We start from the raw sequence: 14,072 nt of genomic DNA, 5'->3' as shown, positions 1-14,072 counted from the left end.
CCCAGCCACCATCCCCATCTGTGATTTACCACCGTTAATGTTGTTTAGTCTACGGGCTCCTGCAAAGACAGGCTGAGCTTGAGACAGTTCCCGTGGTCAGGGGTAAGCTCTGAGACTCTGGGGCGGGGGGGCAGGAAACTTGGACTCGAACTCGGACCCTGTCCACCCCATCCATCCCACACCCCTGACACCCCGCATTCCGCTTCCACCTGGGCAGGGATCTGCGTGGCTGACCCCTATGAGGTCACAGTGATGCTAGACTTCTTCATTGACCTGCGGCTGCCCTACTCCGTTGTGCGCAACGAGCAGGTGGAGATCCGAGCTGTCCTCTACAACTACCGGGAGGCAGAAGAGCTCAAGGTGGGCCCTGCGACAGCAGAGGCACGGTGGGGGGCTTGGAGGGGGACCCACGGCACGTGCCCCTGGCTTGATACTCTCTGCCCCCGGCAGGTGAGGGTGGAACTGCTCTACAATCCAGCATTCTGCAGCCTGGCCACCTCCAAGAGGCGCTACCAGCAGACTGTGACCATCCCGCCAAAGTCCTCGCTGGCTGTGCCTTATGTCATTGTGCCCTTGAAGACTGGCCTACAGGAGGTGGAGGTCAAGGCCGCCGTCTACCACCACTTCATCAGCGATGGTGTCAAGAAGACCCTGAGGGTCGTGGTGAGTCCTCGGGGCACCTGTTGCCCCTTGTCCTTCAGGAAAGGCTGCTGTCCTCCCCGTGCTGTCAATCCAGTTTGGAGACCCAGGCTCTGAGCCACCAAGAGTGTCCAGCTTAGGAAATTTGGGAGTCCTAGAAATTCGGAAGCAGAGCCAGGATTAGGGTGAGCCAAGTGAGGTACTCACCCCGAGCACGGAATTTTAGGGGACACCAAAAAGCTTAGTAATAAAGACGAATAGTATGTCTTTTTGTTAAAATATATTTTAATATCAAATATGATTTTTTGTAACAATTCAGTATAGGAGTTATCTTTTGACTTTAAAATCTTGAGGAAACATATTTCACAGAATAAATTTTATAGAGCAATAGTATACAATGCAAGAACATAGAAAACTTCTGTTTTTACCTATGATTTTTTATCCTGAAAAGGTACATTAACCTAATTTACCCTTAAAAAGTAATTAAAAGTAAATTAACTATTTCTCACAGTGTGGAACACTTTCAAATCTAACAAGAGATAATATTATCAGTAAAAATGAGTCTTTTATTGCCTCAATAATATTTTAAAGCAAGACGTGAGGTCATAAACAAGATCAATAATATTTTAATGAAATATTTGAAGAAATAAAAATTAATGCCAAAAATATCTGTGATGAACAAAATATCAAAATTTTAAATACAGACAGGATCTGACATTGTCAAACCAAGCCTCACTGGAGCCTGAAGCAAAAGGAAAAATTCGTGCTCCCATAGATGTGCGCTTGTGGGTTTTTCTTTTCTTTTTTTTTTCTTTCTTTCTTTTTTTTTTTTTTTTTGCTGAGGAAGATTTGCCCTGAGCTAAGATCTATTGCCAATCCTCCTCTTTTTATTTTGCTTGAGAAAGATTAGGCCAGAGCTAATATTTCTGCCAATCTTCCTCTGTTTTTGTGTGGAGGGATACCACCACAGCATAGTTGGTGAGCGGAGTAAATCTACACCGGGGAGCTGAATCTGCGAACCTGGGCCGCCGAAACGGAGCACACTAAACTTTAACCAGCCAGCCACAGGGCCAGGCCCATATGTGTATTTTTTAATGCTTACTTTTTCCCTAAATGTTAAAGCAGTTGAAAAAAATATTGAAGCATTGAAAACTAAATGCATTAAAACTGACAGTGTAATTTTAAATCGAGATGTCTTACTTATACCCACCAGAATTTATTATAATTTTTCTTTCCTGGCTTTAAGGGAAGTGGACTCATACTTTTTCAATTACTTTAATGTTCTGGGATAAAATTAGCCATTTGAATTTAGCTAAAAACATAGATTTAGGGAAACACATTTTGCTTTTCCCCTCTGGCTCCAATATGGCTCAGCGTACTGGGAGAATTTCCAGCAGTGTCCGCGAGCCTGCATGGCCCAGCTCCCATGAGTCAGTGTGCCCCCCCCCCACTTCCTATTCTGCCCTCACTGACGCTGGTAGCTTGAAATCCATCATGGTGGGGATATTTACACCATGGAAACTGACAGCACAACACATCAGGATCTTTTCTTCCTGCAAACGTGGATGTTAAATATTTACCAGCATGCTCCTGGAGGAAAGTCAGTCTGCAAAGGAAAGTCTGGGCATTACTACCAGGTGAAAGGAGAAGAGGTTCTCAGAAGGCAAAAACAGCCACTGTCCAGCATGGACTTTTGTCTGCAGACACACGAGGGCTTGAGTTGGGCCTTTGATGCTAATTAAGATGGTCCCTGTTTTGTTTTGTTTTTTTTAAAGATTTTATTTTTTTCCTTTTTCTCCCCAAAGCCCCCCGGTACATAGTTGTATATTCTTCGTTGTGGGTCCTTCTAGTTGTGGCATATGGGATGCTGCCTCAGCGTGGTTTGATGAGCAGTGCCGTGTCCGCGCCCAGGATTTGAACCAACGAAACACTGGGCCGCCTGCAGCAGAGCACGCGAACTTAACCACTCAGCCATGGGGCCAGCCCCAAGATCATCCTTGTTTTAACTGAGTGCTTATTATGTCCTAGGCTCTGTGCTAAGTACTGACGCACAGTCTCTTATTTATTTTCATTTTATTTATTTAATTTTATTTATTTGTTATTATTATTTCCTTATTACTTATTTACTTTAGTTTTAAATAGTATTTTATTTTTTAATTTATTTTATTTTAAACTTAAATTTAATTTAATTTTTAAAAATTTATTTTCTTTTTTCTTTAATTTGTCCTATTGAGAGGCAGTGGGCTAAAAACAGACTGTGGAGCCAGACTACAAGGTTCAAACCTCAGTTCTCTTCTACTAGCTGTGTGACCTTGGGCGAGTTACTTTACCTCTCTGTACCCCAGTTTCCCTATCTTTAAAATGTGAGTGATAATAGCAATATCCTCTTCATTGGGGGGTGGTTGTGGAAACTAATAAAAGAAACCTTAACTAACTTGGAGTCGGGAAGGCCTATAGGGGGAGCTCTCACGCCCCATCACACATCATCAGTTACTCCAAACAGGAAGAGACATAAGCTTGCATCTTGCAAAGGAAGTTAAACTACTTTCCTAATGAAGGAAGATTTCTCTCCCCACCCAGCAACAGCCCAACCAATCAGAAATGCTGCAGCTCAGCCAATGAGAAACGCTGCAGCCCAGCCAATGAGAAACGCTGCAGCTCAGCCAATGAGAAATGCTGCAGCTCAGCCAATGAGAAACTGTTACCACCCTGAACTGTTACTTTCCTCCAATGGACTTTCTTTAGGGCAGCCCCACCTACTCCCCCTTTTCTCTATAAAAGCTTCTCCCTCCTTTGTTTTCTGGATTTGCCTGTGGTTTGCCGAAGTACCCAGGTTCTAAATTCCAATTCCTTTGGCTAATCCTGAATAAACTCATTGTAAGGGTGAAATAAGCGGTGAATTTGCCTTTTAAGTTCACATTGTGAAGATCAAATGAGTTAACTGGAGTAAAGAAAGCTTCTAAGCACATAAGAAGATTTCAAAAGGCTTTGTTATGTCCTTATTGATTTCTGACTTAATTCTCACGAAAATAGTATGAAGTAGGTGTTTGTGTTGCCTGCTCCTTATAAGGGAGGAAACTGAGGCACAGAGAGGCAAAGTGACTGGCTCCAAGTCACACAGCTAAGAGGGCAGATGCCACCATGTCCCCGCTACAGTAGTCCCAAACAACAGGACCCTGCTAACCAACTGTTTGTCTGCCTATCCTTTCATTCACCCGATCCCCGCTTTCCCCGACACCATCCAGCCAGAAGGAATCAGAGTCAATAAAACTGTGGCCATTCGCACACTGGATCCAGCACACCTGGGCCAAAGTGAGTCAGCCATGGGAGAGGAGATTGGACCTGGGGGGTGGTGCAGGGTGGGGTGGGGGGGGGCTGGTGCCATCGGAGTCCCCCGTTCGTCTGGCAGATGGAGTGCAGCGAGAGGAGGTCCCTGCCGCAGACCTCAGCGACCAAGTCCCAGACACGGAGTCAGAGACCAAGATCCTCCTGCAAGGTGAGATGCTCTTGGCCCTGAGCCCACAGGGCCCAGGAAGGTGTCAGGGGGGCCATGACCCCAGAAGGCAACCCACTTCCATCTGTTCCAGGGATACCTAACCACCGTGCCTGCCTCCTTCACTTCAGCTAGAACAACTCCTCCCTGATCTGTTTTTTAGGAAGCTCCTGACAGCATTTAGTTTAGAAAACAGCTTTTGCTGATAAAGGTGTTTAAATGAGAAACTATATAGTTCAACAGCAAAAATTCTGGAACCAAGTGCCCAGAAGGGAGGACTGGGGTGAGAAGGGACAAGAAGGAGCTGGAAAGGCACCTTGCAACCTGTGAGCTGTAAGGTTTTGAGGGGACACCTTTGTTTTCCTCATCTGTGATGGGGGAAAATAATACTGTCTATATCTAAAGGTTGCTGGAAGGATTAAATGAGATACTATAGGGTGTTCTCTTAGAAAAGAGCCTGGAACATAGCATTAAGCACATACGGGTAGTCCTGACTGTTGTTACTGGAATTAATTTGCCAATGGTGTCACAAGAGACCCAGGACCGGAGTGCCCCTGTGAAGCACAAGCCTGCCGCCTCCACAAATATAGACCCCTCCTCCCATATTTGGCCACTCAGTCCTGCAGCTCTGCCTGCAATCACGTGTCCCTCAGCTGTCCCTGACCCCTTGGTCCTGGCTGGTTGGAGACTGGGGAGAGTGGGGGCACCCCGACCTTCCTCATCCCACCCCACACCAGGGTGGGACACCTTGGCTGAGCGTCCACCTCCCACCTGGCTGCAGGGACACCGGTGGCCCAGATGGCAGAGGACGCCATCGACGGGGAGCGCCTGAAGCACCTCATCGTGACCCCCTCGGGCTGCGGCGAGCAGAACATGATTGGCATGACGCCCACGGTCATCGCAGTGCATTACCTGGACCACACCAAGCAGTGGGAGAAGCTGGGCGTGGAGAAGCGGCAGGAGTCCTTGGAGCTCATCAAGAAGGGTAGGCGCCCCCGCCCCTCATGGTGACCCCCCCCAGCCCCCTCTTTGAGCTCTGTGCTCCCTGAGACACCCCCATCGAGGCCCCGCCTTCCTCTGAGATCTCCTCCATCTCCCTCCTCTGAGATCCCATCCCCTCATCTCAGAGCTCCCTCCCCGACTGAGGCTCCTTTGCCCTGAACCCCCTGGGAACCCTCCCCTCTCTGAACCCCGCCTCCTCTGAGAACTCTTTCCCCTTCCTCTCTCTGGCGCTCCACCCGCCCCCCCCGTCCAAGTCCCTCTCCCTTTAAACTTTCCTTCCCCCCCAGATACCCCTCCCTTGCCCTGAGCCCCCTCTTTCCTCTCTGAACCCCTGTCCTGCCCCTCATAGCATCCTTGTCCCCTCTCTAAACCCCTCCTCTCCCTGTCAACACCGCACCAGCCACCCCCTCCTCTCAGCCCCCGCTCCTCTCCCGACACTTCTCCCTTCCCTGCAGGGTACACCCAGCAGCTGGCCTACAGACAACCCAGCTCAGCCTATGCAGCCTTCCTGAGCCGGCCGCCCAGCACCTGGTGAGACGCGGTGGTCAGCTTGCCCATCCTCGGCCTGAGCAGGGCCCGGATCCTGGCCTCGGGTGGTCTAGGGGGCCTCGCCCACGCAGCCCTGTGTGAATGGATCCCTCCACCCGCAGACCCAAGGTGCCCGCTGGCTGAGTGACATGCAGTCATCAATCTTTAGGCACCCACTGCAGGCAGTACCCGGTCCTGAGCTCCAGGAAGGGAAGCCGGCCCCACCCCTCTCTTCTCATTGGTTGGCTGGGATGTCAGTCTCTGGTTCCCAGATCTGATTGGCTCATGCTCTGTACCCCCCCCCCCCCCCGAGGCTGACAGCCTACGTCGTCAAGGTCTTCGCTCTGGCCTCCAACCTCATCGCCATCGACTCCCAGGTCCTCTGCGGGGCTGTCAAATGGCTGATCCTCCAGAAGCAGAAGCCAGATGGAGTCTTCCAGGAGGATGCGCCTGTGATAACCCAACAAATGACTGTAAGAAGGAAGGATTCAGGCAGGCTGGAGAAGAGGGGCACCTGAGCCTCACAGGATGGAGGATAAAGACTCCCCCATCCGACCACTACCCAATTCACTGTAGTGGGGAGGAGGCGGGACAGGGAAAGAAAGGAGCAGAGAGTGTCACTCCTCCTTCGGAAACCAGAAACCTGCAAGGTCCAATGCAGAATGAAAGTCCCCTGGTTCCCCATTGCTTTTAAAATAAACACAGATGCAGAACTCCTTAGGGCCGTGAAACTCCAAGTGTGGTCCCCAGGTCAGCAGCATCAACATCACCTGAAAACTTATTAGAAATGCACATTCTCAGGCTGGACCCCAGATGCAGTGAATCAAAAATTTAAGGGGCAGGGCCTAGGAATCAGAATTTCAACAAGCCCTCACAGGCAATGTGTGCTTAAGTTGGAGAATCCTTGCCTTAGCCTGACCTTCCAGGCTTCCAGCCTCACAGCCTTGCCCCCTCTCTCTGCACTCCATCTGTACTGCTAGGAGCCTTGCTCTCTCCAGTCACAGGGCCTTTGCACATGCTGATCCCACTGCCTGGCCTGCTAACCCCTGTTCTCTTTGACAGTTGCCTCCTGCTCACTCTTCAGATCGTGGCTCCATCTGTCGTCTCTCAGGGACACATTTTCTAACGTCCCCCGACTGAGTCACATTCCCACTGTCCATTCTCACTGCCTCATCGACTTCTCCTGCACAGCACTCAGCAGTCTGTAATTATGTATCTGTTGATAAGCTGATTGGTTCGTGTCTGTCTCCCCTGCTAGACAGGGAGTTCTGTGAGGTCTGGGGCTGGTGTCTGATTGTGTCCACCATCATATCCACAGCCCCAGTGACATTTGAGGAATGAATGAATGACTGAATGAATGAATACTAAAGAGTTTGACCCTCCTGGGGAGCCCTGGGGAGAGACCTAGGACTGCTTTGAGCTGCTGATCCTACAGGGGGGTTGGTTGGCATGTGGGGATACACCAGTGACCCTATTTTTCTTCCTGCTCCCCACCCTAGGGCGGCTTCCAGAGTGCTGAGGAGAAAGACGTGGCCCTCACAGCCTTTGTTCTCATCGCGCTGCAAGAGGCTAAAGATATTTGCGAGGGACAGGTCAATGTGAGTGTCCCCTGTGGTCCCCCTCCCTCCCCTCTTCTGACTTTTCTGGTCCCAACCTTGCATATTTGAGAGAAATTATGGCAGAAAAGAGACAGCACTGCCTACAGCTGTGGGGTGAGACAAATCTGACTTCAAACCCTGATTCCCAAGCACTCCACCTCACTAGGCCTCCTTGTGTGCGACTGTAAAATGGCTATAATAATCTTTGGTGTTTTTAGGACTCTGTGAGTTGTCCTAGATGTAACACACATGTGACACAGGTTATGCAAAAATAGATGGGGAGTTTATTTTAAGGATCAGAGAATTTATCAAGTGCAAAGAGGAAAGTGGCCTCAGGGACTCTGACAGGATGCTTTGTTCTCTCCTGTGTTCTTCATTCCCTTTTGCCCTATAATACAGCTTTCCCTGTCACTCAGCCTGCCAGGCAGGACATGGCTGCCTTCCTTGGGGAAATAGCCAGACCAAGGCTAGAGCGTTCAGATTCCCAGGCAAGGATTCTGATTGGCTCAGCCTTGGTCAGGTGATCACCCCTGAACCAATCAGCTGAGGCCAGAAAGTAGGTCTCAGTGGTCCAGTATGGCTGCTTCCACAGTTGCCATGTGAACAAAAAGGAGGAGAAGAAGTTCCTACAGAGGTCAAGGGTAGATGGGGGAGAGACAGCTGGGCAGGCAAAAGGACGAGTTTCTCCTACAACATAGCAACATTATAACGGAGTATAGCATAGGCTGTGGAACAAGACTCCTGGAGTTCAAATCAAGAGGGCACTTGTTCCGCTGGGACAAGCTCGCCCGAAAGCTAATTGTTAAATTTCCAGGAATTTTGTGAGCTGGTTATTCAACACAGTCATTATTCAAAAATTAAATTCTATAAACTTACAGTTAAATCAATTAAACAGTAAACATTAAGCCTTAAAAACAAAGATGATAAACACTTAAAATTCATTTCCTAATTATTTTACTAGCTTTTATCATTATCTATGCTTGAAATTATTTATGTCTATTGTATCCGCATGATGGAAATCCTATATAACACTCTGCTACCGCCCACCTCTTCCCAACTCTACATTCAGTGATGACACGTTGGTAGGTTGAAATAAGCCATGGTGGTGCTTACCCCATGGAAATCAGCAAACACTACAAATGATGTCTTCCTCTGCCCCTCAACTCTCTGGAGCTCAGTATTCTCATCTGTACAGTAGCAATGATGATGAGAATAGTACTTACCTTGTAGGATTTTATGATGTTAAGTGAGTGGATATATGACTGGCACGTGTAAGTACTGGCGATGATGATGATGATGGTGATTGGGTAAGAGGCGTTCCCAGTGGTGTGCTGAACCTGCTCATATCAGCTCATGAGCACCTATTTGGGGCATCTCTTCCCCACTCCATCTTCAGGGAAGTCACATTTGATAGCTTGAAATGGGCCATCGTGGGAGTATTTATACCACGGTATTTGGCAATCTATAACCACCCCCTCCACCACTGGAGAGCTGGTTGTTAAACATCTACCAGCACACCATGGAGTATACAGACTGCCTTAGGCACCTAGTAGGTACTCAACAACAAGGCAGCACACAGTTCTTAAAACATCTGGAAAACTCTCAAAAACAGACAGATACAAGACAGGTCCTAAGGCCAGAAACCGTCCTGGTGTCCAGGGAGTGGTGCTTGTGTGATCCTTACCAGCTCTCTGTGGCAACTATGCTTTCCTCATGAGAGTACTCTATCCTCTTTCTCGTAGAGCCTGGCGGGCAGCATCACGAAGGCAGGAGACTTCCTTGAAGCCCACTATCAGAACCTGCGGAGACCATATACTGTGGCCATTGCTGGCTACGCCCTGGCCCAGATGGGCAAGCTGGAGGAGCCCCTCCTCAACAAATTCCTGAGTGCAGCCACTGGTGAGGGGCAGCCTGGTGGGATAAAGAGGGGTGCATGGCTTGGGTTTGAGGGTGGCGATCTTGATATGGGATGCATGGCTCCAAGGTGAGCTGAGATGGATGGCTCTAAGGTGTGAAAAGTCCTTACTGTATGTCATGCAAGAAGGTGTGCTGCATCATTCATTCAACAAGTGTGTGTTGAGCACTTGCTTTGACGCAGGAGCAAGGACATGGACTCCGATGGCAGACAGACCCAAGTTCATATTCCACTCTGCCACATTCTCACTGTGTGACCTTACACAAGTCACTTAACCTCTCTGGACCTCGTCTTAAACTGATATCTACCTGATAGGGTAGTTGTGAAGATTAAATAAGTAATGCAGGTGGGCAAATCTAGCGCACAGTAAAAGCTCTGTTACTGATGCTGTTATTGCTTTTTGTCGATAATATTTTCATTATCTCAAGGGTAATTAGGATTAGATAAGATAATGCCATAGGGAATTTAGCACAGTGCCTGGCACACAGTGAGTGCTTAAACATTGGTCCGGTGATGACATTGTGTCAGGTTTACACTCACTGTTGTAACATATCTGAATGTATACTGAAGAGATTTGACACAACAGAAGTTTGTTCCTTGCTGTGGAACGGCACTGTGTGTGTTCCAAGTTGGTAGACAGCTCTCCTCCATACAGCCTCTTATGTTTTCATGGCTCTGCCACCCCGGAGCCTTGGAATCCATTCCATCCAGGCAGAAGGGGAAGAGTCAGAAGGATTGTGCGAGGGAGGTGGAGTGGCCCCATCACTGCCGTGTACATTTCATTGACCAGAGCTCGGTCATGCAGCCATACCTACCTGCATAGGCTTCTGGGAGATGTATTCCAACTGTGGGCCCAGAAAGAGGAGATAATGGTTCTTGGTGACAGTCTCTACCATGGGTACTTTCTTACGCACTTGGGATATCATGGTGAATACAGCACTGCACCTGCCATCATGTACTCACACTCCAGTTGAGGAAAGAAATGAGTTAATAGATTTCTATAGAGCATCACAATGCTAAGATGAGAAGCAAAGGATGCTTTGAGAGACAGAAAGAAGGACCTCACTCAGTCTTGGGGTACCATTAAAGTTGAATTGTGCAAGATGAGTGAGAATTAACCAGGAGTAGATGGAGAAAAGTCAGCCCTGGTGGTCTAGTGGTCAAAATTTGTCACTCTCACTGCCACAGCCTCTGCTTGTTCCCGATTGGGGAACCACATCACCCATCTGCTGGTTGTACACTGTGGCAGCTGCATGTTGCTGTGATGCTGAAAGCTATGTGCGCAGCATTTCAAGTGCCAGCAAGGTCACCCAGGGCAGACAGGTTTCAGCAGAGCTTCCAGACTAAGACAGACTAAGAAGAAGGATCTGGCCACCCAATTCCAAAATATTGGCCGTGAAAATCCCAAGAATACCAGTAGAGCATTATCTGATATAGCACCAGTAGATGACAGGATGCTGCAAAAACACCAGGCAAGATTCACTCTGTTGTGCATGGGGTCACTAGGAGTCAGAATCGATTCGATGGGACTAATGACAAAAATGGAGAAAAGGTGCTCCAAGTAGAGAGAACAGAATATGCAAAGGCCCAGAGGTAAGAAGGAGCATGGAAAGTTTAGGGAATCTCCCATAGATCAGTGGGGCTGAAGTTTGGCATTCAAATGGATGAGGGAAGAGAGTGAGGCAGGAGCCGGCAGACTGAGGGCCTCAAATGTCAGCCAGGACACCTGCACACCAAGAAGTCTAGCATGACTCTTTCTCCGAGCTTTCTCTGAGCTGTCTCCAGGACTGAGGGACTGAGCAGTGAGCGTGAGTGTGGGGGTCTTCTCTGCAGATGGGAACCGCTGGGAGGAGCCTGGCCAGAAGCTCTACAATGTAGAGGCCACATCCTACGCCCTCTTGGCCCTGCTGCTGCTCAGAGACTTTGACTCTGTGCCTCCGGTGGTGCGCTGGCTCAACGAACAGAGATACTACGGAGGTGGCTATGGCTCCACCCAGGCAAGTGGCCCTCCATCCTCCAGACACCTGCATCCCTACTTCCCCTGGCCTCCCACTGGCCTCCCAGGGAAGATGCTGAGACCAAGAGAGGCAATTCTGACCCACAAGCCAGGGTGATTGGAGTGGAGTTGAGAAATCAGTTTCTTTGAGTCGTGCCTCCATCTGTGGATTCTAGAAAACATTCTGGATGTCCCAAACTGTGCTCTGAGCCTCCCTTTTTCTCCTGGTGTCTAGATCATGTTCTCAGAGCCTAGGCTGCCCTTGCTGGGTTCTAGACCATGTTCCCAGTGCCACCAGGCACCCCATCTTCTCCTCTCTCCCTGGTGGGTTCTAGACCGTGGTTTCCGTAAGCTCAAGCTTCAGCAACCTCAGGCTTCAGTTTGACCTCCTTCCCTTCTGGTGGGCTCTCAATCATATTCCCAGTGTCACTTTTGGATTACAGATCATATGCTCAGTGTCCCCAGGCTCCGACTTTATTCTTTTTTCGTGCCTGGGCTCCAGACACCTTCTCAGTACCTCCAAAGCCTTGTCTTAGCCTCTCTCCCCTGATGGGTCTAGATGCATTCTCAGTGTAGCTAGCTTCAGTCTGATGCCTACATTTTCTAGACAGGTTGTCAGTGTCTCCAGCTCTGGTATAGGCCTCTGTCCCTTGGGGGAATTCTAGAACATGTCCTCACTGTCTAAGAACTTCCCGTCTTACCTTCATGCTCTCTAGTGGGTTCAAGGCCACACTCTTAGTGTCACCAAGCCCTGGTCTGAGCCTCTTTCACTTAGAGAGTTCTATAACATGTCTTCAGTATCCAACATCCCCTAATCTTATCCTCATCCTTCCTGATGGGTTCTCGGCCATAGTCTTAGTGCCCCAGCTCTGATCTGAGCCTATTCACTCCCCCAGAGGGTTCTAACCACTTTCTCAGTCACAATCCAGCTCATCCTCTTTTTCTCATGGGTTCTAGGCCACCTTCATGGTGTTCCAAGCCTTGGCCCAATACCAGAGGGATGTCCCTGACCACAAGGACCTGAACCTGGATGTTTCCATCAACCTGCCCAGCCGCAGTTCTGCGGTCACGCACCGCATCTACTGGGAATCCGCTAGCCTCCTGCGGTCAGAAGAGGTACAGCCACCTGTCCAAACCTTCCTCTCTCTCACCCTCCATGCCAGCCAGGGTTTGCCGGGAGGTAGGAGGAAGGGCAGATGACCATCGCAGCCAGGGGAAGGCTTGGTACCCATCACCCTCTCTTCTCTCTCCCCACTCCCTGCAGACCAAGCAAAACGAGAAATTCACATTAACAGCTAAAGGGAAAGGACAAGGCACCTTGTCGGTAAGGAAGGGGAACCCACACCTGCATGGCCCTGCAGGGGCCCTCCCCTTCCCAAGTCAGGTGGGCTGATACCTAGTCTTCTGTCTCATCTTGCCAGGTGGTGACAGTGTACCAAGCCAAGGTCAAAGGCAAGGTCACCTGCAAGAAGTTTGACCTCAAGGTTAGCATACGACCAGCCCCTAAAACAGGTAAGAGGAGTAAAGACCCTATCGGTCACCTTTCCTCCACCCCCATTCTGATGTCTGCCCCCCCTCCTAAATCAGGACCCAGGGACCCCCTTCATCCTTCTGTCTTCTGTCTTTCTAGTCAAGAGGCCTCAGGATGCCAAGAGCACCATGATCCTTAACCTCTGTACCAGGTAAGAGATGGGTCACTGGGCTTCATCTTGGCCATCCCTCTGTCTCCAGCAAGACCTCTTACTAATAATATCCATGGTACCTAATAGTTTCTGGGAGTGTATTGTGCATCTATTACCGTCTTAATTACCTGCCAGGAGGTAGATAGCATGGGCACTCCTCACTTTACATGGCATGTGAGTCTAGAAATGACCACGTTAGCTGAGACCGTGCAAAGCAATCTTAATAATCAGTGAGGGAAATTACAATTGTTCTAGGACCTTTACAATTTTTTATCACACATCAAAAGCTCCCATACTGCCAGTTATAAAGGCATAGAGAAATAAGAAGCATAATAAAGTGAGTATTTGTTGACTACACTGTAATTGAAAACATTAGATTAAGGTTGGTTTTTTTCTTCCTCTTTTAAACACTTTCCAAAGCACCGAAGTTTGGACAGTGCCTCTTTTCTTTCTTTTTGTGTGACCTATGATATGGAGCAAGCATCTTTTCTATGCTGTAGTGAATTGTCAGGTTCCCTTCTAAGTTTGAGTCAACTTCCAACATTTTATACTTTGAGCTCTCAATGTCACGATATATCTCTGAGAGTTCCTTTAATGTGAAGGTTTTTGCTGGCATCACTTCCCCTGGGACATCTTCATCTTTTTGTCACAACCACTTTTCTCATGGGTGTCAATAAGTTCACCTTCACCGAATTCCCCTAGCTCATATCTGGTCTCTCAAACGGCAGCAGGGCCAACGTTCTCCCCATCTGCCATTTCTTCTGTAATTCCAGTTATGTTCTATTCAAATTTCACTTCCAGCGTTATCACTCTTCATTTCTTTACTGCGCTCCCATCTTTGTTAGCCAATTCCCCCTTTAATTATTCAATTTGGTAAAATGTCATGTAGGCTTATCACTGGGAGATAAGCAAGCAACACAACTACACACTTTGCTTTCTATGCACGAACTGAATAATGGATGCTCAGCAACCCATCACCAACAGCCTTGAAATGAAGTGCTGTGATTGGTCATTGATTGTGATGTGTATCTGTTATTTATGTCTTGATTGGTGGACTGAGAGCTAGCAATAAGATTGGTACTTTAGGCAATTACTCGTGACTAATATCTGCATATTAATGTGTATATATTATTACTATGCATGTGTATTAATATTAATATGCAAATTTCAGTACCACTGAAATTTGAACTGTGTTGCTGGGGGACTGCTGTTCTTGAAC

At 48.4% G+C, this 14,072-nt stretch overlaps 1 protein-coding gene across 1 annotated transcript in view; it reads left to right on the top strand.

The window, feature by feature from the left end:
* The window catches only part of LOC103540378 (complement C3), a 31,792-nt gene that overhangs the window by 11,719 nt on the left and 6,001 nt on the right, over positions 1-14,072 (top strand). Inside the window, exons 20-33 of the mRNA XM_070622760.1 lie at positions 218-360; positions 451-663; positions 3,885-3,951; positions 4,049-4,135; positions 4,914-5,117; positions 5,590-5,665; positions 5,976-6,135; positions 7,162-7,260; positions 9,003-9,159; positions 11,009-11,172; positions 12,129-12,287; positions 12,436-12,495; positions 12,593-12,683; positions 12,802-12,853. Of these exons, the coding sequence (XP_070478861.1) occupies positions 218-360; positions 451-663; positions 3,885-3,951; positions 4,049-4,135; positions 4,914-5,117; positions 5,590-5,665; positions 5,976-6,135; positions 7,162-7,260; positions 9,003-9,159; positions 11,009-11,172; positions 12,129-12,287; positions 12,436-12,495; positions 12,593-12,683; positions 12,802-12,853 (1,732 nt within the window). The remainder of the gene's footprint in view (positions 1-217; positions 361-450; positions 664-3,884; positions 3,952-4,048; positions 4,136-4,913; positions 5,118-5,589; positions 5,666-5,975; positions 6,136-7,161; positions 7,261-9,002; positions 9,160-11,008; positions 11,173-12,128; positions 12,288-12,435; positions 12,496-12,592; positions 12,684-12,801; positions 12,854-14,072) is intronic.

Source organism: Equus przewalskii, chromosome 6, assembly GCF_037783145.1.
Source record: "Equus przewalskii isolate Varuska chromosome 6, EquPr2, whole genome shotgun sequence".
NCBI lineage: Eukaryota > Metazoa > Chordata > Mammalia > Perissodactyla > Equidae > Equus > Equus przewalskii.
Note: the sequence above shows the minus strand (reverse complement) of the source record. Positions and strands in the feature narration are given on the sequence as shown.